The 27457-nt window shown below is 39.2% G+C and overlaps 1 protein-coding gene across 1 annotated transcript in view; it reads right to left on the bottom strand.

Moving 5' to 3' along the window:
• Positions 1-27457, bottom strand: part of tox2 (TOX high mobility group box family member 2) — a 164479-nt gene that overhangs the window by 52485 nt on the left and 84537 nt on the right. Inside the window, 1 exon segment of the mRNA XM_036571210.1 lies at positions 4824-5084. Within this exon segment, the coding sequence (XP_036427103.1) occupies positions 4824-5084 (261 nt within the window).

Here is a 27457-nt window from a genome sequence, read left to right as displayed (position 1 = left end):
TTCATCACGTGAATCTGAATATTCTGTTCTTTCCTCTCCAACATCCAGCGAGAGCAACAGCGGCTGCAACCAATTAGCATACGTAACATACATATAATGTATATACTCAAATGTTCCAACTTCTCAGTGACCACAGCCTCTCGCTCTTGTTCAAACAGCTCATGGAAGATCCACAAGGGTAATTTCCACTATGCCATTGCTTTTGTTAATTTGCTGCTTGTTGATTTATCCGTAGTCCAGTGCGCTCTGCCAAGATGTTTCTTTTAAAAAGCCATTTAAAAGCTGTATTTGAATGAGAGAGCTACAACAGCAGAGTCTGTCATAACGACATGCAGCATGCAAGTAACCGGGCTTCAGCTTGGGCTGCTACGGATGGTTCAAAGGGTCAAACTAGGGAAATGTGTTAAAGGCTTAGTGGCATTAATAATTTAGCATTTACACATTATTAACATGCTATTAATGTATGTTTTGACTTTGACAGTCCTAGTTTTTTATATTCTTTATTTCAATTTTTTTTAAAGGCCTGGTGGTCGTGGTTTATATCGTGGGCTATAATTCAGTTAAGTTCATTTTAATTTCACCACTGTATCCTCTTTCTGCAGGCTGCCTGGTGGAATGGAATCTGAATGTTTTGAAAAATATAATCAAATAAAATCTTTTTCCTGCAGCTCTGTTTTCAGACTAAGACAATGTTGGCTCTCTCTGACAGTCTGAACGTGTGCTGCGCTGCTAGTGAGCAATGAGAGGAGAAAGAAGGGTGAGAATATTTAACACCTCCCCACAAAAACAGACATGCAGAGATAAAATAGACTACAGATATTAATGCTATTAAAAATGTGTTTAACTCACACAAAAAAATCACATTTAAACACAATAAAAACACTTTCAATGAATTGAATTTGGAATCGCTTGCTGCCCTACAAAGACGAAAATCCAGTTTGCTTTGGGTTTCAAGTATGTTCCATCATCATTACTGAAGAAAAAATGCAAAGTTCAGTTGCACACTTCCTCCAGAACAGGCAGATCTTGCATTTTATGGCTACCATGACAATGAGTGATGAATATTCAGTAGAATACTCACTTACTAATGCAATCAATAGTGGCAGCACTACCTTTAACATGCAATCCTGGATCATGTTATAATACCATTTCTCTCCTGTATTTCAGTCACTGAAACGATCGAGTAACCAAATATCAAAATTAGCTTTCGCACAAAACCTGACACGAAATATGAGCTGGCGAAGGAAATTTCCATGCTTAAAAGCTCAATCTTACTGACGCCTAATGGACTGAAAGCTGCATCCACAGCCTCAAAAAGTCCTACAAACATCTGAGTTCTGATCACATTCCATTCAAACCTGTGCTCTTTTCTTCCTCTTCATTCACTCAACCATTTTTCACTCCCTCCTTTTTTTTCCCTATCTCAACCATCCCTCTCTCTTTCTCATCTCTTTCCACTGACAGTCTCTCTCTTCCTCTCTCTCTGCTTCCTTCTACCTCATTCTAAAGCACTCTAATGAAAACAGATCTCTCTATCTCTCTTTAGCAGAGGAGCTGGGGGAGGAAGATGAACCCTAATGGCTTTTTTTTTTTCCTTTTTTTTTCCTCCTCTCCTCTTTTCTGGTGATGGAATATATGCACTGACCTCTTGATGCGTCTGATACATTTCATCATGGCGGATTCTGTTTATGTGGGAGCCAAAGCGACGCAAACAAACCCTCTGAAACGGCACGCCACGTCAAACGACGCACCGAAATGACACACCAAAGCAACTTGCTCTTTGTTACTAGGCCTTCTCAAGTACTAACTATATGAAAATACTCTAGAGGGCTTTGGAGTTCAGGTTTTTTGGTTTGAGCTCTGAACCGCAGTGTCTATACAAATGAGAACAGGGTTGGCAGAATTGTTAAGGTGTGGTGCGTCTATGGTGAGAGAAAACAAGGCCATGAAGCTACCACAAAGCAAACTCACTGCTTCAAAGAGATCAAAAAACATGCACAACGATGAATAGGAACGCACACTCTCATCACCTTCATTTATCCAGTACAGTATAATATAGCTGTAGTACACAGGAGAATGTATAGGGGGCCTTTTTATCCTTTTTATCTTTTTCAAACACCATATATAGCCTCTGTTTAGCAGCTGTGAGTAATTCTCATACGCAATATAGCTTTCAATGCACTGCTGCCAGCCTAACACCTCCACAATAAATGAGAAGACTTTGGTGTACAAACCAGAAAGATCCTTCCGTAGCTTGAGAAGTGGCTGTAATAAATAAGTGTAATGACTTTAGGGGCCATATGATGCTGAATTTATTGTCGCTGGGGCAAATATAAGTCCCTGAAACCTACCTGTTCCGTTCCTCAGCTTTATCGACGTCAGAAAGGAAATTGTCCACATATTTCATACGAGGAGCAGCAACAGAAACATTTCAATACATAAAAGTCATGCGTACATGCATAAAGTAAAAGAATCTTCTCCATTTTGTGCTGGAGTGCCCCGTCTCCATTCTGAGTGGAATTAAAATAATGGCACACAGCTGTAGGGCTGCTCGAAAGGCTCTAACCAGAACATTTTACAGTCAAAACAGCAGCTTCTTTTGCCACGGAAACTGTTACCATGTTACTATAACAGTAATAAAATAACGTCCAACTATTACTGCTCCTAATTCATAGTGAACAGTAGACTACATTATTGCTTATTATAGTTACGATGTACGGTATGGACAGCTTGGCACAGCGCCAGCGTGTCTAGAAAGCAATTAGATGGGACGGTTATGCCAGCAATTCAAGAGTTTTACTTCAAATGGACTCTCTTAAGGCTTCTGAGCTGAGTGGCAAACAGGGATCTAGAGGAATTTCCTGTAGTGCACGCTGATAGAGTGATAGAATGACTGTTTTGATCGTTGGTGACGGGAAGAATAACTGACACTGATGAATTTACCCAGAAGCCTTTATATGTCACAGGTGACACTGCGATGTACCACAGAGAAATCTTTCTTTTTCTGTTTTTACATCGTTCCTCTGTTTCATAGCGCCATCACATTCAGTGCTAAAACACAGTCTTGGAGCATCTCTGTCTTCAATTTGTCAATGTATTACAGAGATTATGAATTTATCAGCTGTAACTCAACAATATATTTCATCAACTTCTTCCTATCCCCTTATTTACAGTAGCCATGTTTACATGCAGCCTAATAATCCGTTAGTAATATGTATTCAAATGTAATAGAATACGTCCATGTATACACCTCAGTCAGAATAGACTAGTCTGATTGAGGCCATTTGGAATACATGTCTATCCGAGCTTGAACGATGGGCAATCCTGTAAATGATCTGTTAAAGAGAAGAATATTAAACATGTAATCGGCTGTATTTGATTACATTCCCAATCAGAAAGTTTAAGTACATTCTGCACATGTGCATCACGTCATAGTGAGAGTTTATAACGTTCAACATGGCGGGAGCAGAAACTGGTCTGCAGAGGAGACGAAGTTTATGCTCTGATCTTTAAAAGACGGCGGTGGGACGGACGTCCAGCTTATGTGTCCCAGAAAACGACGTCTTCCTCTCATCCTTCTTTAATAAGTTCATGTGAAGTACGTTTTCCTGAGTCTGACATCATTTAAAGTTATTAAAAACACAAGCACTGCTCACTGCTGCTCATCTCACTCTGACTGGACTCACGTGATGCTTGTTGTCAAGGTAACGTCTACACTAAGTGGTTCTCTACACATGCGCATAATTTTGGATCGAAATACTTGTAGCGCACATGTAAACTGAGATTTTCCATCAGATTGCTGAGCAGAGTGAGCAGATAAACACCTCAGTCTGAATCTATATTCAGAATGTATTCAATCGGATTGGCAAAAATCTTTGCATGTAAACACAGACACTGAAACTGTGAGAAAGTTTAGTTTGAAAAATCCAAAATTAAGTGTGAACAATGCACTGAAGTAGTGCACAGAGATAGCAAGCATTTAAAACCTGCCACGCTTTGGTCATCCAAAACTGAAAATCCCACAAGGCTCATGCAATCTCATGCATTTCATGCCTGAAAGATCTGTCTGTTTTCCAAAAGAAGGGATATGTGACAAAGTACTAACCCTAAATACAGAGAGACAACTAATGTTTAAGTACTTTTACTTGCCTTACTTACATTTTCAATTAACTACCAGCATCATTTTGAGTTTCAATTAGTAAACCTGGTCATTATTGGTGGTTCCTTTTCTGATGGGTGTGAATGAATAAATAATAACTTTAGTTTGGAAAGTAATAAACAAACAAGACATTAATTGTATTCAGAGTGTCCCAAGACTGCTGTTGAGCACTGTAGTTCACAGTGTTTGTGTGCTGATCAATACTATGGTTCCACAAGCTCCTGTAGTCTAATTCAAACACAGAATAATAACAGCACACTTGGACAGACTTCCTTCATATGAGCAGAAATGGCTGGATAAAATGAATGCATGTAGCTGCCAAAGTAGTTTTGTTGGGGGGGGGTGGGTAACATATAGCCTTTTTATTGTGGTCTTTTCAGTTATTGTCACAAATGTTTATGCAAGTGATGTTTTCCTATAATCTATAACAACATTAAGTAAAAAATGCTCATATGTAGTAAAACATTTTGAAGCTTACAATATGATCCTGTAATTGTGCACAACACAAAGCCATCAAGATGCTAAAAGAGAATCAGCAAAGAGCATGTCAATCCCCCCATCCATCCATCCATCCATCCATCCCCATCCATCCATCATCCCTCAAACCCTCCCTCTCTTGCCAGCCCCTCATGCTGCCTTCGGGTACCCTGCGATGGTAACTCACCGAGGGCATTTGGCTGGAGAGCAGGTGGCCGTCCTGTGCCAGCATGTTGGACATCATGAGGGCGGGCAGTTCAGGGTAGGAGTAGGGGTTGATCAGGCCATTGTGGGGCAGGGAGTGACACAGGTAACTGGACTCCGGGTCCATCAGGTGCAGCAAAGGCGGCTCGGGGTGGTTTGGTGGGGTTATGGGGGGAATCTCGTAATCCTCGTCACCCCCACCTCCTCCGTTCCCACTACCTCCACCCTGACCAGAGTAGTTCTGCTGGAGAAACAAAAGGAGGAGACGGTGAGAGAAAGAAATTGTTGTTATGAAGTTATAAAACAAACATGGAAAGACACAAATTTCACTTCTGAAGGATTAATATAATGGAAAAACAAATTTTCCTTTCTGAAAACTTTAACATATGACCACTTGTTTAGGCCCACAGCATTTTAGCTGCTCATTGATGTTGATGTTACTGCACACAGTCTGTAGCAGAGTGACTGGAGTGGAAGATGTGGTTAAACGTTGTGCTGTTCCTGGCTGTCAAGAAGCAAATGGATCATTCTGCAGCATTCCAACAGATCAACCAGGCAGAAGCGCAATTCCCTAAGGATCGTTGAGAATTTCCATACAAAATTTCTTCCAAATTCTTTTTTCGAACTTAAAAATATATAAATGTTAAACGTGAACTAAAAATATATCATAAGAGAAAAATGTAGAATGTGAAAAACGTAAAAAGGAGATCGCTGGTACGGTAATTCTGAGATGAGTTTCCAAAAAGTGGCAAAGAACAAAGCTCATAAGCCGGAACACAGAGTATTATTACACAGTCTAGCTCACATTGAGGACTACAAGACTACATTTAACAGTATGATGCTTTTGGGAAACAGGCCCTGATTAGTAATTAGTCATTCTGATTTTGCCTCCAAATTGCTCCAAGATGGTTGGAACATGGAATTATGCATAGTCGCAATCAGCATGTGCTACTGTATCATTAGATTACCACTTCCACGGATGAAAGAATGATTTGCTATCATTTTTCGTTTTTCTTTTACATACTAATGCACGACTCTGCATTTTCCACTGATCAGCCAGGTACATTTAAAACTGGATTTGACAGAAGAAAAATGTGACTCTACATTCAACAGAAAAGGAAAGACTGAGACAACTAAAAGGACAGAGAGAGAGAGAGAGAGAGAGAAAGAAACAGAAAGAGAGAGAGAGAGAGAAATAGCAGGGCTATTCAAGGGGGAATGAAAAGCAATTTTGTGGGAGGCGATCTGACTGGAGCCCCTTCCATAATGACTGAGTCAAATTAATCATCAGAAATAATATTCCGCTGTCAACCATTCAAGAGCTTTTTTAATAGAATTTTTATGATTCATGTCTGCCCGTATACATCAAACAGTCAGTTCTGCAACATTTCAGAAATCAATTCAATATCATCTTTGTGTTGCCTGTCATCTTCTCTCACCGAACGGCCATTTATCTTGCAAACAAATACTTTTAGCAAATCCACGGCCGTGGAAAAGGACAGAAGCAAGGACCTCCGATTTCACCTGCCTAGCATATATTACTTAAATAAAAGACCTCTGTTGTTATGATGTCCCAATAATTCACCTTCTCTACAAGGCTGAAAATCTTATACATGAATCTCTTTGGCCTGAAGTGTTCGGTAACGAAAAGTAGATTGGAAAAGTCTATACACTACTGTGTTTTAGCCTGAGACTGCACATTCATTCATAACCTTTTTAAAGTCAAAGACAAATCACAAGCCATTATAAGTTATTCATTTTTCAGAAACAGGGAGACACAGACCCAGAGAGCAAGAGGACAGTGGGCCACCATGCTTTGCTCTCAGCAGGCCATCAGTGGCCCACTGTCCTCTTGCTCTCTGGGTCTATGTTTCTGGAGGTTAAGCAAAGCATTAGACAAAATGCCACTTTTTATCTCCCTTTTTTTTACTCACAGTCCCATTGACTTATTTTACCTTCATTTCTTTCTTTTGTAAATTTTTCTTCTGTAATTTCTATCAGTTGTAAATTAGTTTAGCAAATAATTTTAATCTAGCACAGTATCAGCAACAACACTGCAGTCCATGTTTTTTTGTTTTTAATATTTGTCTTAGTTGATTTCCTAAATAAAATTCTATGTGCATTTAAAATCTGTTTGAGATTAAAAACTAGCTAGACTTTGTATACAGGACAATACTCTGGGTGGCCCAAGGGTGGACCAGCAATGGCATACAGTCCTAGCCTTGTCAAGCCGGTGGACCGATATATTGTCATATTTTTTTTGAAGCAATTCTGGAGCATTACTATTGGTCCAATCATCAAGAAATACAATGTATTGGGCCGCAGCTGAACCATCAATTATGCAGAAAACTAAAAATCGCAAAAAAAGGATATATATATATATATATATATATATATATATATATATATAGTTTTTGGACAGCGACGACATGCTCAACAACTAAATATATTATTTTAGTATTAAGTGTGTCCACTTTCTATTGCAACTTCCATTCCTTCCAGGAGGATCTCAAAGAAATCTGTAAGGATATTTTTCTGCTTGTGTACTTTCTGCTTCTCATGAGCCCAAACGCATTCTATGATGCTGAGGTCTGGACCCTGGGGTGGTCAGTCCATTGTTCTGAGAGGACCAGCATCTTCTTTGTTTGATTTGCAAATTTTATTTGTCTCTGCGATTTACTCAGTAACAGCTGCTTGAGAGCTACACATCCACAGTGTTGAGTGGTCTTCAGTGGAAGGATGAACAGAAACACCTGTGGATTTTTTCAGATCTGAAGCAGCTTGATTTTTGCTTGTTTTCTAAAGATGAAAGCTTTAAGTGCTGTTTATCTGATGGGGACAATTTTAGTGGTCTAACAGGTCTTGCACGGTTGTTGGAATTTTGGTTGTTTTCTAGTTTTGGAAACTATTTTTTGCCCATTTTTTCTTTTCCCAACCTTATGCAAATGGATTATCTTGTATCTAAACTTATCGGGAATATCTCTTGAAAATGAAAAACCTCTAAAATTAGACCCATGAACTACATAATGGGTCTATGGAAAGGTAAGTGTATTTTTAGAGCGATTGTTTTGGCCATTGATTGGCCACTTTTGCTTAAGAATGCCATCGTTTCCCCAGCCAAAGTTTACAGCAAGTGAAAAGAAAACGCTGCCGCCTGCAATGTGACTTGCTCATTGGCTGCATTGTCCTGCCAGGCTTTGGATATTAATTTTCTAAATGGTCCCTTTGAAGACAGATGTCTTTGTAAAGCTTCGGGGCCTCCCTGTTATTGTTTGGTCTAATGGACGCGAAAACGAACATTTCCTGAGATTCAATTTCCCTCATAATTGTTGGAAGGAAACTAAATTGTCTGTTGTAAACATCGAGGGGCATTGTGTGAAGAGAGTCCCTCGCTGCGTCCTCGGGAGATTTCTCACATCGCTATGATCTCTGACAACCAGGCTGTGGATTACCAGAAACAACGCTTTAAATGTGCAAACTGTGTTAACCTCTCCACAGCCAGAACGGAGTCATATTTTGCAAACTTGCTAACAGGACAACACAGTCACTCTTCCGGCAATAAGGCCATGTATTACCAGCATATCAGTGAAGGAAACTGTATTGTAGAGACTACAGCTGAGCCAAAATCGGGACCAGAGACATCACATAGAACACTGTGAAATGTTTAGCAACCATAATACGCTCTTAAATATGAAGTTTCCTGAATGGTTCTTGGCTTGGATGTAGCCTTAATTTGCAAGCTCTTCAAATGTCAAAACAGTTGTCATCTACTGAAAGGTTCTTCAGGGAACCAACATTGATTAGTCAATGGAATCTTTTCAAAGAACCTTTTTTGGCACCTTGATTTTTAGAGTAGTATTTGAATATCACACACCAAGGTGGATTTGAAGTCACATAAAAACAATGGACAAAGTAGTTTCAAGATCTAATCACAGTTACAATGCAACAGATTTTGACTTCACTTTAAACTCAACTCATTAAAACATTGTTGTATTCAGAAGATAAAATGTACACAATCACATTCATATTCGAATTCATGAATATGCAGGAGAAGCGCTTCAGGCTTTTCTTGTACTCACACACACTTTCACAAAAAATCACCAATCTAACTGTCCAGAACGCACAACAGTGTCTTTGCTCTTATGCAGCGAGAGTTGACCAAACAGGATCCAGTCTACTGTCTACTTTCACAAACATCTGGTGCTGCTACACCTCTGTCTGAGACACAAACAGGGAGAGAAGCATTTCCACAGTCTGAACACATTAACAAGAAAGAGTGTCACTCATGATGTCATGATGTTATCTACTCTGATCACAGTGCTTATCTATTATGACCATCATGTTCTTTAACGGTTTTCACCCCAGTGCAGAAGAACTCTTTACTGAACACGGAGTCATGAGCCATGTCGACAGTCCCTGAAGAGTTCACTGAATGCACCAAGTTCTCATGAACAATAACAAAAACTCACTGCACAATCTTTTTACATCTGTTCTCAAAGTAAGTTATACTAACAGAACTGTTTTTTAGCCATGCACTGAAACTACGAGGCTAATGTCACCAACGAGTAACTAAAAGAGCTTTAAACGGTAACACTTCATTTGAAAAGCCCTCTGTAAACGCTTTGTAGATGCTTAATTTGCTTTTAACTTACACAGCTAATTATTTATTAACTATTAACTCCACCTTATCAAATCCAGGCACTTATCCTAACCCTAACCTCAACCTCAACACAAAGCCTAAACTTAACCATCACGCTGGCCCTAATCCTAAGCCGGACCCTGTTCCACTGATTGAGATCGAGAATTCAATGCATCTCTCCAGACAGTTTGTTAATAATTTGAACATCTGTAGATCCTCTTTAGAAGGCTACCCAAATAAAGTGGATTATATTACATGATTAATAAATAATAACCTTACCAGTTTTGTCTATTTTTATATTTTATAATGCTTCCATTGCCTGTTAGCTACATTAGCCTCGTAACTCCAGAGCAAAAGTGAAAGACAGCAAACTTTGTGTAAATTTGATAGTTCAGAAAACTATTCCTTTGAAGAGCAATTCCACCGATTTTTCAAAATTTCTGTAAGATTAAATGGTTAAGATGCAAACAAAGTCATTCAGAGTGGTTTGGTGTGAAATGCTGAATTCTAAAGAACTGTTCACAGAGGTGGTGATAGGAAGAGTTTCATGCCTCTAAAAAGCAAGGCAAGGCAAGTTTATTAATATAACACCTTTCATACACTGCTGTCATTCAAAGTGCTTTACAAATGAGAAAATACAGAGTCAGAAAATAGAGTTGTTTAAAAAAGTAAACTAAATGAGAATGAAAATGAAAAACATGATTAAAGCATGATTAAAACAATAGATTTAAAAGAGACCATTAAATTAAAAATCAAATTAGAAATTAGCCTCTAAAAGCTCCCTCAAGGAAAGTTATTACATGAAAGAGTTACAAATTTGCTTAGCCTGATGTCTGAGACCTTGTTTTCAGCTTGTTTTGAGTGATTTTGGCATAAAATATATTTTTTATGAAATCCATTTATGGCACAGAGATACATGCAGGGCACTGTTAGGAAAATAGTCCCTAAAGATTTTCACATTTACCACTATTTTAAAATTCCATAAAGCACTCAGGAGACACAGTAGCTTCAGTGTTGGTTTTGTACAGCAAACAATATTGGTTATATTTGCATTGTAGACATCACAACCCCACTGTAAAGAAATCGGAGTTCCTCTATAAAGAACCATTTCAGTTTGAACCATTTTGAGTGACATCTCAACAACAGAATTGAGCAGAAATTTTCAAAACTCAGTGGAATTTCCCTTCAAATGTTCATGAATCAACTTTTAAATGTACTGGCATTAAACATACATGCATACTGTCTACACAGTGTGTAGTATAGTTCATTTTGTCTGAGTTTTCACTGGTTGGGAGCTGGAACGTAATTGTCCTCATTACAAAGCATAAATAAACCTTCTCGACAGGCAGAGCTGGAATGGAGCGCTGCATTACCGGATTCTCCCTTTCAGAGGCTGTAACTGCTTCAGCCCTTCTCCAAACTGTCATGGCCGACCAGGCTGACTCATCACTTATCTTAAGTAAGTAAAAGGCCGTATTCATCAAACGCTTGCGCATCTGACCGAGTTTCAGAGACACGGACAATAAGAGCTTCCCTGAAATGTTTTTTTGGTGCAGCTGGAGAGGGGTAGAGAGAGAGAGAGAGAGAGAGAGAGAGAGAGAGAGAGAGAGAATTTATCAAAAGTAGCATTAGGCTCGAGCTCATACGAACGCCCTTGACGCCGAAATGTAAATCTCAAGGACATGCCCAGCTGAACGGTTTGGAAAAAATACATAATTCATACGCCTCACTTCAGAATGCGATTGTGTGTATTACAGATTTAATGCATGTACGCGCCCCCACCACTCTTCTCAAAGCTAAAAGTCTAAACAAGAAAAGTGGTTTTAATAGGACGAGTTGTTTTTATTTCCATGGGAAGACGTGTCGACTTTGCCATTTGTTCATCTCTTTCTCTGTTTTCTGTTTTTTTTAACCATCCCCACCCATCCCTCCCTCCAATTTTCAAGGATATTAGAACTCAATTTGGATGCAAGATGGTGCCTGCATTGAGTTTGAGGGTTTCAATTTAGAACCTTCATTAACTGGAGCAGAGGAGCCACTCAGAAATGAACGCTATCAAATTCCTCCGAATATTTACAATGTGCGTTTGGTATGTCGAAAACATTTTGGTGCTGCTTTATTAAATGGGGCCATGTGGAAAAGAGCTCACGCTCACAAACCAACACCTTTTGTTTTGATACAAACAGATGAGCAGACAGTTTGTGAAAGGACAGAGAGGGGGAGAGTGGGAGAGTGAGAGAGAAAGGGGGGAGTGAGCAAAATCTGTGTACTTTGGGAAGGTTTCCAAGCATCTCTGGCATAAATCTAATCCATTGTACGCTGGCGGACTGATTAGAACTCCAACCATATGACCATATGAGCTTCAGTCTTAACACAACAGATGCCGTTCGGCCATAAAGCTATTTCCATCCAGTTTATTACACTGAGAACTTTATTACGCAAATGGATTTAAAAAAAAAAAGAAGCCGCAGCAGGTACTCTACTATTCAAAAGTCAAAAATTCACTTCTCATGGAAATAACTGTTGTTATTTTAGTCAATAATAACATATACATGTAGATTTTAATACAATAATCTAGACACAAGAAGGTATTTTAAGATATTTTATTTATTTATTTCACTTTTTTAATATTTGGGGGGAACAGCAAGAAGTCAGTAAATGATAAATAACATACATAATTAGAAAAATCAGAAGATGGCATGATGCTACTTTTTGTTTTCCAGGACTGAAACCTTGTGTATCTAGCTCTGCTAAGCTTTAAATTGAGCTATTTTATTTTCTTGGATTTTTTCCCCCAATTTCCTCCCTAATTTAGTCATATCCAATTCCACACACTAATTAGGACTCCCCAAATCACACGATACCACCAGCGCTAGGAGGGCGAAGGCTAGCACTGGCTTCCTCCGAGACCTGCGAAGTCAGCCACCCTATCTTTTCAAACTGCCGCTCACGCTACATCATTGGACAGCCGAACACGCTTGGAGGAGTACACTAACCACCAGTTCTGTTACATCAGCTAACAGACGGCTGTGCTGAATAGCATTGCACTGAGTGATGTGGGGAAGAGGTGGGGCCATCCTACCCACCCAGAGAATGAGGCCAATTGTGATCTCTTGGACTCCCGGCCACGGACGGCTGTAGCATCACCAGGGATCGAACATGCGATCTCCTGATGATAGAACCAACGCTTAGATGATTGCGCCACTCAGGAGCCCCAAACTGAGCAATTTTTAATACAAGTACTTCACTTTAAAGGGATTTAAGGGATGAAGGTGATTAAAAGGTGATTAAAAATGGTTTGAAATGGTTTATTGTACAGAAACTTACTAACTCTTTTAGAGTTGTGGTGATAAGAACCAAGTTGTGATGCAAATATTGCCATTTCATTTACTACCCAAAACCACCAGCGAACCTACACGTCTTCTGTTGATGCTGATAGATGATAAAACAGTGGTAAAAATGTTTACTTTGGATACTTGAGTTTGAGTTTGTAACCTTTTCATGTGAAAAATTTCTGAGGTATTACACTGTAGAGGTATTAATCTCTTCAAACGTCTGGTTCCTATTACCACCATCTGTGAACAATACCGACTCCATAAGTTTTCCCTAGAGATTCCACATCAAACCACTCTGAATGGCTTTGTTTACATCTTAACCATTTAATTATGCATAAATTTTGAGAAATCAGAGGAGGTCCGTCTTTAATACGAACATATGAAGAGTGCTATTAGCTCAAACTACTCTACAGGAAGAAATACACAGCTAATAACATTACAGCACATAATGCGAGTGCAGCTATTTCAGCATACAACTGTAATTTATCGCAGTTTCTGGAACAAAACCTTGTATCTCCAAAACGAGAACTTTACATAAAATAAACATACACTTCTTTTAATGTAAGTCAATGGAACCAGACTTTTTTCCAAGTATTTTTGGGTCATTTCTGTTGGTCCATTCATCAAGAAACTTACACACAATGTAAAGGACAACGGGCATTTTCAAAGTGTGTCAAAAACTGAAAAACGACAAAAATGGAGACACAAGGTTTGGTTCCGACAGCAGCATTATACATTATCTGCTTCATGATTTGAAATTGAGACGTTCTGGATGTTCATTCTATTACAGCTCGTGATGTTCAGCTTTCTCTGTCATTATGGAATCGTCTACAGCTCTGTCCACCACTCTGGACAAACTTTCTTCATGTTAAAAGCTACAATTTAGTTAAACCCCCTTAAGTTATGGAGTGAGAACATACTATTAGAATCACTTCACACAACAAAACTGGTTTTACATCATTTAAAAAAGTGATTTTAAACTTTGGAGCAGTAGTGTATTGACATTCTACCTGAAACTGGGCGACATTTTGGAATCTAGATTCAGATGTGCTTATAAAAGCACTCACCATTTTTTTTTGTGTGTTACATGTGACCTTATAGAACAGATGGAGAAGGATAAACATGACATTCACATTCATATCTGCTTAAATCTAAAATAACCACAGCCTGCGGGGGAGCTTTATTTTTTCACGTTAGTTAAAATAATATCTCTGAATTAGTGATGCCGTTTGTGTCTCTGAAGTATTCCTTCAGACTAGCACAAACCTGGCTGTCTTTAACGTTAATGAAATTTTCAGCAGTCTGGTTCTCGGGGTTTATGAGGTGTGTCAATAAGACAGACCAGGTGTGTGTGTGTGTGTATGTGTGTGTGTGTGTATGAGCATGGTGACAGATTTCTCTTCTCTCTCTAATATGCACTGATCTGCCTATAGAAGTCAAGTGACACATGTGATTTATGTCTATACAGCCTAACCTTGCACACACACACACATACACACACACACAGACAGACAAAGCCCACCACTTATCTCTCATTCCCAGTGTGTGTGTGTGTGCATGTGTGCATGTGTGTGTGTGTGTGCCTTTATCGAAGCAGACGTTTGGGAGCGTCATCTGTTTTTATTTGGCTGGCGGTCAGCACCCATCATAAATTACTCCAAGACCAGACACACACTTCTGTGTCTGTGTTTATAGGAGAGTAAAAAGCTTTTTGTGTCAGTTTGAGGTGCAAATCAGACATATTTCCAAAAATAGGGTGTGTACATGCAGAAATGCAGAATATGCTTCTTCTCCTCATGCATATACATTTAAAGGAGGTTTATGCAAAACATAAAAAAGGGTGGAGACCAGGGGTTAAATTTTGGTCTTAGAAGTTTAGGGTGGGGCAACACTGAGAGGGTATGACCCACATGCAATGCTAGCATCTACGGATGGTACCAGTACTGATATTAAACCTATAGAATCGACCGACAGCCACAGATACTACTACTACTACTACTACTACTACTACTACTACTACTTCTACTACTACTACCACTACTACTACTACTACTACTACTAATAATAATAATAATAATAATAATAATAATGATGATTTTTATTTATACAGCACTTTTCATGCCGGTGGTACCTCAAAGTGCTTTACAGACAGGTGATAAAGCTTAATAGAAATACAATAAATTATAAGTATTAATTTAGAATCATATAAGAAAATTAGATCAAATTAAAAGATAAATACCACAAGACATAGAGTTTTTATTAAATGCTAAGTTAAAGAGATACGTTTTTTGACGCTTCTTAAAAGTGAGCATTGAGCTTGACTGTCTATTAAAAGGTGAATTGAGTTCCAGTTCTGAAGCAGTATAACTGAGCAAGTCTCTCCATGTTTTCTGTATTTTACAGTAGGTGTTCGCAGAAGCTGCAGATCTAAGATCACGTGCTGGAACATAAACAGACAGACACTCTGTGATGTAAGTGATGCTTTAAGGTCACTCAAAGCCTTAAAAACTAGTAGCAGAACTTTAAAATCCATCCTAAATGATACAGGTAGCCAGTGCAGCTCTTTTAAAACGGGAGTGATAGATAGTTTTAGATTGGCGTCACACTTGCCGCTGCCATATTATTGACACACTACAATACGAATAGACATGGTGTGCTGTGTGGTTCATGATTGTAGTGACAACAGCAAAGAAAAACAAAACAGGGTTAGCTTTTATGGCATCCTGGCTGTCCGAATTTATGAGGGGAAAGAAGCTGAAGAGCTGAGCCAGCGAAGGAGAAACCTTTGGATAGTGAGAATATACAGAAAAAACCTTCAGCCATTTCACACCAAGTCTGCTCCCATCATTCTGGCACATGTAGACAGTCAGGTGAAGGATGAATTCTGCAGTGTGACATTGATTGATGATTGATTTTTAGGACTATTTATGTCTAGATCTCTTAAGATTTTGTTAGACATTGAATGCAGCTGAGAGAACAACCAGAGCGTTAGCAGGGCTCGGGTCACTTGAGCTAAAGTCAAGTTAACATTGACTAACCCCATCAGATATAGACATATTTGAGCTGTTCTCACTTTTGTGATCACAATGACGTTTGATGATCCAGCTGATGGTAAAAACAGAATGTTGCTGACCCCTCCTCTGTCCAAATTTTGTATTTGTATGCTTTTAGCTCCTGTGATGTGTTTGCCACATCCAGGTACTCATTAAGGTCACACTGACTTGTCAATGTGTTTTAGCTCACAGTAGGGTTGACTGTGAACTATAAAATGAAATTCAGATTAGACAAAAGTTGTTGTGCCACACTCTGCCTCTTGTCATGAAGACATACTACAGAGTACATGTGCGATGTCTATTTCGACTTACACATAACTGGTATTCTTGAATTTTCTGATCTAAGATGTATGTTTAAAAACAGAAATCACAAACGTAATCTAGCGTTCACATGTCTGCGTGATATGCATGTAGGGTGGGCGATATGGCAAAAATCTAATATTGTGATACTTTGAGTAATTTTAATGATACACATTATGTTACAATATTTATTTTTTTTTCATACATCTAACTAATTGGAACTGAGAAAAAAGGAACCAGTAGTGCTACATTTGGTAGGATTACATCAAATTCCTACCAAAAACTATTATTTTATCAATATTTCGCGTACTGTGTTGTGCTAAATCCAGTTAAATGGGAATAATTTTGCGCTCTTTATAATGAAACGTGTAGTTAGTCAGTGGTCTACAGGTACGATATCCACAATATGTTCAGAAAAGCATATTGTGTTGTATAGTGAGATAATTTATCTGGGAACAGAATCTATTGTCATATTACCCAGTCCTACATGCATGCACTAGAAGAGGAGTCAGATTAAGTGAGGAGGTCAAATGTGCCATGACACCTGTTGTCTAAACTGGCTTCCCATACCATGTCCTAAACTACACTGACAAGTCTGACCAACTTTAATGAAGACCTGGATGCACTTTGAGAGAAGTTTTGGGGATGTATTTAACGAAAATAATTTGGGTGACTATTGACTATTGACTATTGACTAGTGTTTGTTAGTAGTGTTAGCTTCGTAGCTCCATAACTAAAATAAAGAAGAGATAAAATTTGAAGAAGTAGTAAGAAGTAAACTGATCACAAATTCGATTTTGCTCACTGGAGTAAAATTACACCCTTGTTGTGATGGGAATGAACCTCTAATCAATGAACTTTCATGGTACAGATAGTAAGTATGCAGTCTGCAGTCCTATGTGGAGGCTTGGTAAACTGAATGCTAGCTTCAGGTGCATCGTGAGCGCATATTGCCGTCACACTTAGTGTGCTGCGCTTGTGTTCGTACCAACATCTTACCCAGAAACACTGCATGTCGCAGCAGCCCACACAAATATTTACCTATTCTCTGCTGACCACTGAAAAGGTGGAATGGGTTCAAATTTTCAGCAGTGAGAAACTATTAATTAATCAAGCTGCTAAATTCAACTAAATTACAGCAGTTACTGTACAGGCTGATTATTATTAAGCCAGGGATATAGCTGTGAATATGGAGCCTACACACCATCTGCTGATACCCATATTTTCTTAGAGCTTCAATGTGTTTGTTGTTTGTGTGTGGCATGTGTTGGTGTGTGACCGTCAGTGTGTGCATGTGTGTGCATGTGCTCTATTCTCGATTCTACACTCTGATATAATATCTGTCGTTTCTGGCATACAAAGCACATCCACTGACACCAGAGTCACATTACTGCAACACAATACTCTCTCTCTCTCTCTCTCTCTTTCTCTCTCTTGTTCTTTCTCCTGCCTCTCTTTCTCTCTATCTCTCTTTCTTTCTCTTCCCTTTCTCTCTTTCTCTCTGCCTCTCCTTCTCTCACCCTCTTTCTGTCATCTTTTTCTCCTTCTCCGTTTCTTCTTTTTTTTTCTCTCTCATGCTCCCTCTCCTTTCTTTTTCTAAGACCTTACTCTTACTCCTCTCTCTCTCTCTCTCTGTCTTTCTTCCTCCTTTCTTGTTTTCCTCTATCTCCCTCTGCCTCTATTCTTGTTTCACTCTTTCTCTCTTGCCTCTCCCTCTCACTTTTTCTCCTTCATTTCTCTTTCCTTCTCTCCTCTTTTTCTCACTCTTTCTCTCCCTTCTTTCTTCCTCTCCCTCACCTTCTTTTTCTCCATCTCTCTCTTTCTCTCTCTCTCTCCCCTCTCCCTTTCTCTCCTTTATTTCTCACTCTTTCTTTCTCTCCTCTCTTCTTCTCACTCTTTCTCTCCCTCTCTTACCCTCTTTCTCTCTCTCTCTCTTTCTCTCTCACCCTCTTTCACTCTCTCTCTCTCTCTCTCTCTCTCTCTCTCTCTCTCTCTCTCACTTCTCACATTGTTTGAACATTTTATGATGAATGGACTGATGTAAATGGTCCATAATTACTTCTTACAATAATATGCATAAATGTTAAGAACACTTTATTTCTTAGTTTATAGAGCCAGACATTTTGAACCCCTCATCTATCAAAGCTCAGAAATTTACCTCACACCAGTCGTCTACACTTAGATCCCTCCACAAACTGCCTCTCTTCATTCCCAAGGTCAAGAGGTCACCTTCCTCTGACTGGCCCTAGACACGTGGTAACTTTTATGTCACAGCTCATAAAGCACGCGTGAGGTCAAGGGGTGACTGTGATTTGATAGGTTGACTACTTTTGACTACAGAGAGCAGAAAATTAAATGTAATTCTATATAATGCTTTGGAAAACTTACACTCAACTGTTTTGCCCATTTTTATGAACTCTTAGCAGTAAGAGTTCTGTGTGTAATATGTCAGTCTGTGATGATTTAGGTATGGTGTTTACGAAGTGCTAATTGGTGGGGTATAAGCTTCTATTACTTGTTAGCTACATTAGCCTTGTAAACCCAATATAAAACAAATAACCTGGCTGACTGACTACAATTTTCCCCACCTGTACACATTCACTCTGCTGACCTAGAAGTGCTGCACATCTGTATACACATATCACTGTTGTTGGAAGAAAACCTTGTATCTCCAAAATGGTAACTTTACAGGAAAAGGAAAAAAACTGCTTTACTTTTAATGTAAGTCAATGGAATCAGACATTTTTCCAAGTAATTCTGGGTCATTTTTTTAGTCTATTCATCATGACATTTACACACAATGTAAAAGGCAACAGGTATTTTCAAAATATGTAAATAAAAACTGAAAAACGTCAAAAATGGAGATACTAAGTTTTGTTCCAACAGCAGTGATATACATACATATATATTTATACACAAATACCTGTTGCCATATATATATATATATATATATATAACTGCAGTAGCTACAACATCCTGAAGCTTTATATATGTTGTGGCTACCGCTGTTTTATCAGTTCAATTAATATGATTCACACATTAGCAAAGAGCAAATTAGAAATAAGACTGAAGGATCAAGAAGGAAGAGTGAACACAGGAACACAATAGTAAATAAGAGCAGATATGTTCAGGAAAGAAAGAACAATGTGGCTCTTTCTTCTTCTGCTCTTCTATTGGACATGAGCACTGGTTGGGCTGTGTGGCTCCAGCCCTAACAGGTCATTATAACTGCACAGTGGACTGGAAGAGAAACGCTACTCAAACGTTACAGAGAGAACAGACAGACAACCAAAATGAAGAAGAGAAGAATGGGACTAATGAAAAGAAAAGGGGACAAAGAGAAAGGGGGAGGGTGGGGGAGAAAGAGAGAGAGAGAGAGAGAGAGAGAAAGAGAGAGGGAGAGAGAGAGATGTTTAACAGATGTTTAGCTGAAATAAATAAAGGTTGATTGAATTGCAGATTTGATGAGTTTATATTTATTCTCTAAGGACAATAACGCTCCAGAGAAAACTCAATATAATCTGTCAGTGATGCCAAGACTGGATAATGAATTACTAAATTATCTTTCATAATAATCAACAAATCAATCAGGAGAATAACTGTGTCTTTTGTTCTTAGTTGAAATGTGTGTGTGCATGAGAAAGAGAGAGAGACACAGAAAGAGAGACAGAGAGAGAGAGAGAGAAAGAGAGAGAGAGATGGGGGGGTGAGAGAGAGGGATGGTTCAGTTGTTCACTCTGATTTCTCCATCTCAGCAGAGAGGCCTATAATCGAACTTATTGCCTGACATGAAGCATTTAGTATTTCAGGATGACACACACACACACACACACACACACACACACACACACAGCTCGTGTGCTCTGTAAAAACAACACTGATGCATCGAGCACCACATTCAGAGTTCAGCGTTAATACACACCTCCTGCATTTATAGCGACCATATCCTACATTTTCCTTGTATCTTATTTTTGTACAAAAATAATTGTTGTTCATTTTTACCTACCAATATAAACATGCTGTTTCTGTTACTGTGACTTTAAGACTTATATCTAAATATGTAAATGAGCTCAGTTCTGACTGACCACCCTGTATCATGCCTCACTGTGGGCAACACTCCTTATAACTTCAGTGTGAATGGGCAGGGCTAAACTGCTGTAGGCTGAATGGGTGGGGCTAAACGGCTAAAGGCTGAATGTGCGGGGCTAGACTGCTGTAGGCTGAATGGGTGGGGCTAAATGGCTAAAGGCTGAATGGGCGGGGCTAGACTGCTGTAGGCTGAATGGGTGGGGCTAAACTGCTGTAGGCTGGATGGGTGGGGCTAAACTGCTGTAGGAGGAATGGGCGGGGCTAAACTCCTGTAGTACATTTTTTACTACACAGGCCCTTTAATACCAGGACTAATTGTACTTTGTTACTATAATTATGCATTATTTTGGAGGATTTGTACTTATTAATTACTTTTAATCAATTGCATTTCCAAGAGAAAAAAATACATTATACTCTTCGATTAATACTCTGATTAAACAAACTGATAAAAAGTGCTGACTGATCTGAACTGTGCTCTTTTATTCTCTCAGAGAAAACACAGTACACTTAACAAGAAACACAGTCTTGTGCATCTTTTACACAGTGATAGAAACGCAGCACACAGAAATCTCCGGCTCTAAACACTAAACTTGATACAATGATTCAACTTGGACATTCACATGACGTACCTCCTCTGGCGGCACATTTAAACAAAGTTTTCTTTTTTTTGGGCCTAGTACCCGGCCCGTAAGGTTCATGTGGTTAAATCATTTACTTTTATGTACTAGAGTATATTTAACCCCTTAAATGGCCAAAGTTTTAATACACACATATATAACCTAAGAATAGCTCAGCCAGTTTGTATTGAAGCCCCTGTAGTTACTGAGTAATAAGCCTTAGTTTGTAATAATCCAGGGATTTTAAAGGATTCAGTGTTGATATTTTTTACTTTCACTCATGTATTTTTGGGACATCCACTTTTAGTTGAACAAGATTTTGACGCTCATATTTTCACCTAATGTAATATCTCTATACTTTTTCCACCCCTGTTTACTACCTTCACATTGTGATAATCACATTGTATTTAGCACAATGAGGCCTGTGTGCTTGTAAATAAACAATCGCCATTGTGCTTAGATAAACATGTTTCAATAAACAAATTCAGCTTCACCCAATTAAAGAATGTGTGCTCTAACAATGCATAGGCTGACTGTAAAGACAGAGCAACACAAAGAAGACTGTTCAGGGAATTCTTTAGGCTCGCTTGTCTCTAGAGTGTGTGTGTGTGTGTCTGTGTGTGTGTGTGTGTAAGTGAAACAACTTTATTTGTAATAAGTGTATGGTGACAGTCTGGACCAAAGAATTTCCTTCTCCATTCTACACACACGCACACACACACACACACACACACACACACACACACACTAAACACAATAAACAGAAAGTAAAGTAGATCTACCATAAACACTAATTTATTGTCCAGCTCTGTGTTTATCAGGCCTCTCCAGCTGTGTTTGTGTGTTGTCAATGTGAACAGACACATTGTCAATGAAGTCTATATCTGTCCTCAGCCTGACAGTCACCAACAGCTCTCTCAGCTCTATATGCTCTGGCTCTGAGGCCATCACTCCAGAACACAGTGCAGACCTCACTCTGCTGTCCACACACTGCTGAAATACATATTATGCTGTATATTTTCTGTTTCATGCACATTTTAATCCACTTTCAGTGGCTGTAAACAGTTTTTGGACACATTTTAAGTGTTTAATGCTTGGTAAACTTCAAAGAAGTTCTTTAGGTTACTCTACAAAACGTTTAACAAAATGATATTTTGGAGAAAAACATGTTTTAGCAAAACATCAGACTGACAGCAGACTCTTTAAAGCCTGGAGAAGATTTCCAAATAGACTGCAATAAGGCTACTGCACAGCTCAGAGGTGTGCAGCCAAGGTCTGGGGCTGTTTTTCTTTCAGTGGTGTAGGTGAGCATGTGCTCACTGATGGGATCATGAACTGAGAAGTGTACAAAGACATTCTGGATGCAAACCTGCAAAATTACAGTCTTGGAGTTTTTTTTTGTTTCCTGACACAATCAGCTTAACACATTTTTATCTACACTGTACAAATGGCTCATCGGATCTACCTAAAAATTTGCTTCATGTGGTAGCAAGTAAATTAACTAGTTTTATTCAAACTAAATAAAAACTTTGAATGAATGATTCTTTCAATCCATGTAATTTTTGAGTTGAATAAAACTAGTTTAATTGTAAGTAATTTTTTAGGCTGATTGTACTTTTTGTTGCCGCTGTTCACTGAAAAAAAAAGTTGCTGAACAGTTGCGTTAAATTTACATGATTCAGACGTGTTCACTGGCTCCACATGAATGTTACATGTTACATCAACATAACTACTATGTATATACTTAATTAACAATTAAAATTTAAGTTATTGTAACATATTTCATTTGTGTGGAACTGATGTACATTTATGTACATTCATGTACAGTCAACATTTATTTTTTCTGTGTAGGATGTATAATCACTGAAACACCACTTCTTTTCTCATGTGTGATTCTGAGGAATGTGCAGATTCTGTGCAGTTTCTTTAATCCATACCATTTGTGTGTTTGTAAGTAAAAGAGAAAATATTTTATTATGATTTAAATCTTGGTCTTTAAAAAAGATTTTTTTTGTCATGTCAATAAACAGAATATAACAGAAGAGCAGACTCAAACATTAATAAACAGATAAATAACTACAATTTTCTTTTGCATCTACTAAAGTACAAGCCTAAAGTGGCCAGATGGCTGACTGACTATCTTGCTGTCTAGCTGTTGATCGCTTCTGTCAGAACAAAACCTTGTGTCTCCATTTTAGCTAACTGACCTTTACAATGTGCCAAAATTTCATGATGAATGGACCAGAAATGCTCCAAAAAAGCCTGGGAAAAAAACTGGTTCCATTAACTTGTATTCAAAGTTAAGATTTTTTTTCCCTTCTCCTGTAAAGTTACCATGTTGGAGATCTGAGGTTTTGTTCCAACAGCAGTGAGACACTTATTAACTCCCAACTGACGCCAGAAACAGCTCAAGTTCAGATAAACAGCACTCACTTTTGCCCTCTAAAGGTGTTACAGCACCAGTTACAAGTTGCTTTCTTTTATTTACATAAATTTGTCTCAACTGAACTGATGAAAACACTCACTTTTGATGTAAACATATGATTGTGAAAGGAAACAACTGTGGAAAATAATTGCAATAAGGTGATTATATAACAGGCCAACTGACTATGTAATTAACTATGTAATTATGTAATTACATATAAATAATTATGTAACGTAACTCAAATAGCAAAATGTCAATAATAACTCTAAACATCTGTCAAACATTGCTCTGATCAATCAAACTTCACTTCATCTCTTCTTATTATCAACACATCTACAATCTCTATTATATTCTATAATATAACTTCACACAGGTTTTAAAGCTATTGTCTGTGAGTTGAGCACCATTAAACTCTACTCATATCATATTCAGAGTAAAACATCATAGCATAAAAGCAACAGTGCTGGATAAAATATGATGAAATTAATGTCCGAACGTCGTCTCTCAGAGTGCACAGCAGATGAATAAGCAGTGAAGTGTTTATGTGCAGGTTTTAAACATTAAGAATGCTGTGTAGATTGATAGAGTGAGTTGTATACATATGGTAAAGCAGCGCTTAAGTGTGTGGCCCAATAAAAGCCCATTTTAAAACAGCCGTCACATTCACTTCCAATCAGCAGCAGCGGCATTAAAGCGGGGATGGGAGTGGACCTGGCAACCCACAGCCCTTAAGTAAACACACAGCTGCATTTGTTAGCAATCCGGTGTCAGAGAGGTATTCTAAACAGCCAAAGAGTGATGAGGAGAAATGTGGGGCAGAGAGAGAGAGAGAGAGATAAGGGGGGAAGGGGGAGGATGGGGGGTGTAAGAGAGTTAGAGGGAGAGAGAGAGAGAGTGAGAGTGAGAGAGAGAAGGGCAGTGGAAGACAGAAAGAGAGAGTGTGTGAGAGAAAAAGACAAGGAAACAAGGAGAGAGGTACAGAGAGAAAGAGAGAGCATGTGAGACAGAAAGAGAGAGAGAAAGAAAGGGTGTAAGACAGAGGGTCAGGGAAAGAAAGAGAGAGAGAGATAAAGACAGAAACAGGAAGAGAGGGAGAGCAAGAAAGAGAGTATGCAAAAGAGAAAAAGACAAGGAAACATGGAGTGAGAGAGAGAGCGAAAGAAAGAGCGAGAAAGGGGGTTTGAGAGAGAGAGTGTGAGAGAGAAAAAGACAGGGAAACAGGGACAGAGAAGGAGAGAGAGAGAAAGAGAGATTGTGTGAGAGAAAAAGAGACAGAAGGGGTGGTAGAGAGAGAGAAAGTGAGAGAGTATGTGTTAAAGAGAAAAAAACAAGAATACAGGGAGAAAGAACAAAAGAGAAAAAAGAGACAGAAAGAGCAAGAGAGAAAAAGTGAGATAAAGAGAGGGAGAGAAAAAGACAGACAGAGTGAGAGAGAAAGAAAGAGTATCAGAGAAAAAGATAGGAAAAGAGAGGGAGAGAGACAGTGAGATAAAAAGAGAGAGGAAAATAGAGTGAGAAAGAGCGGTAAAGGGAGAGAGAGAGAAAGTGAGATAAGAGAGGTAGAGAGAGAGAAAGTGAGATAAAAGAGAGAGAGAGAGAGAAAGAGAGAGAGTGAGAAAAAAGAGAGAGGAAAATAGAGTAGGAGAGAGAGAGGGAGAGAGACAGAGAGAGAGAAAGTGAGATAAAAAGAGAAAGGAAAATAGAGTGGGAGAGGGAGAGAGAGAGAGAAAGTGAGATAAAAAGAGAGAGGAAAATAGAGTGGCAGAGAGAGAGAGAGAGAGAGAGAGAGAGAGAAAAGAGATGAGGGTTTTTGCTGTGGCATCAAATCCAGCTTGCCAGCCATCTCTCTCTGCTTTGTCTTCTGACTGCCTCTCTGCTTGGTCAGCGATCGGCTATAGAAATATTTTGGCAGGCTCTCTCTTTGTTTTCATTTCACAAAAGATGGAGAGAGGTGGGGTTGGAGGGGTGAGCGCATACTTGCCTGCCTCTCTCTCTCTCTCTCTCTCTCTCTCTAACTCTCTCTCCCTCTGTTGCTCTCTCTCTCTTTCTTTTCAATCTAAACAGCGGGAGGAAGTAGTAAATCACAGTAATGCACTCAGCCGTAATTCGGACCAGCAGGGAGAAAATGCACACATACACACACACATACATACACACACACACACACACACACACACACACACAGACACTCATACACACATGTGCACACACCTCCGTACAAAACGGCGGGAGTTTACCGGCGGCATGGCGACTCTTTAATCAGCGAAAAACAAGCCATTGATATGAAATCCCCAATCACAGCCAATCAGGAGGCTTCCTGTCAGTCACACTAGACTGCAAATTCCAATCAGAGACTTGTAAAAATGAGCTAATGTCAGTGTACCTACACACTGCGGCCTTTGAGGCTTCGATAAAATGATACAGTCCTGTGATCTTTCAGGTGTGTCATACCAGATGATGTCAGCCAATCAGAATCTCAGCAGCTCTGAACAGTTTGTGCAAATTCACGAGAGATGAAAATGAGTGAGAGACTTCCAAGACTTGCTTCTGAAAAAGGATAACTGAATCATGTGTGCTAGCATTAAAACACTGCTAGCTGAAAATCAAGGGTGCTGGTCTGGGCCTAAGAGTAGAGTTTGGGTTTGGTAACAGCGAAATGATCTTGGAACAGTAGCCACGTTTACATGCAGCCTGATAATCCATAATTAATCCAAGTAAAAGCTCAATCGGAAAAGAATACGTCAATCTATACATCTCACTTAGACCAGTCCGATTGAGGCCATTCAGAATATAATGTCTATCCAATTGAACGAGGTGGTTAATTCTGTAAATATTCAGTTAAATAGAAGAATAACAGCCATGTAAACGCCTATATCTGATTACATTCCCAATCGGAAAGTTTAAGTATGTTCTGCGCATATGCGTTCACATCATAACGAAAGTTTATAACGCTCAACAAGGTGGGGGCAGAAACTGGTCTGCAAGGGGAGACCATGGCTGTGTTCAAAACAGCATACTAGCACACCAAACAGTACGTCAGAACTGGTACACCCCATTTGAAGTCCAGGCTTCAGTGTAGTACAGTTGTATGCAAGTTTTGGACACAGCCAAAGTTTACGCCTTGATCTTTAAAAGACAGTGGTGGGATGGACGTCCAGCTTGTGTGTCTTAGAACATGACGTCTTCCTCTCGCCCTTCTTTAATAAGTGCATGTGAAGTATGTTTTCCTGAGTCTGACATAATTTTAAAGTTATTAAAAACAAGCGCGTAGCTGAAAACTCAGATTGTTGCTCGTCTCACTCTGACTGGACTGAAATGCCCTCAAAGGCTTCACATCAACATACCACATATTGTAGCAAACCATATTTGCATATGAATTTGCGATTCAGCTCTATTCAGAAAAGATGTTATGACTAGAGCCTCAGATCCTGTCATATATAAGATGCAGACTGCTCCAAAACAAACTTAACATACCCACTATCCTGCTTGGGGTCCATAGACATTAGCTGACCATGAGTTTAGTTAGCACATGGCACAGTTATCCCAAAGCCTGTATATGTGCTAGCGCATATATATGTGTTAGCCACTGTCGGCAGCTGCTATGTCGCATTAGGAGAACTGGGCTGCTAACATTCTCCTACAGCTGTGTTGAGCTGCTTGATGGCAATAGTTAGAGAACATGTGGTGGCTGGCATCGTGAGTGGAGAAGGAAGTTGTAGGCTAGAGAGGAAAGGCTATCATGCTGTAGGAGTGACATGTAGGCCTACCACAGTGGCTAACAGGAGTTGGGGGTAAGAAGTTAGGATGATACACCTGTCCCAAACTTCTTACAGAGTTTCTGTCAGAAAGATTTTCTCCCTCTCTCCTCCGCCCGTTAACACTACATAGCACTTCCCTTCCCTTTGAAGCCCTAGTTTGCTTCCATAGCCAAGTCTTCTTCAGGACAAACCGTTTGCTCTCCTCTTTCCCCCCCTCCCTCTCTCTCTTCTCCTTCTCCATGCTCTGCTTTCTCAATCAGCAGCCCTACTTGGCAGCCGGAGCTCTGAGGACCCGGTCGGCAATCAATAAAACCTTGTTTCACTAATTGCGAGATTATAATCTATGCCGCTGCCTCGGCTGCATGTCCAAACAGCGAAGCCATTAGAGAATTATTCCTGCT

This window comes from Colossoma macropomum, unplaced genomic scaffold (genome assembly GCF_904425465.1).
Source record: "Colossoma macropomum unplaced genomic scaffold, Colossoma_macropomum, whole genome shotgun sequence".
Classification (NCBI taxonomy): Eukaryota; Metazoa; Chordata; class Actinopteri; order Characiformes; family Serrasalmidae; genus Colossoma; species Colossoma macropomum.
This window is presented reverse-complemented; position numbering and strand designations above follow the sequence as displayed.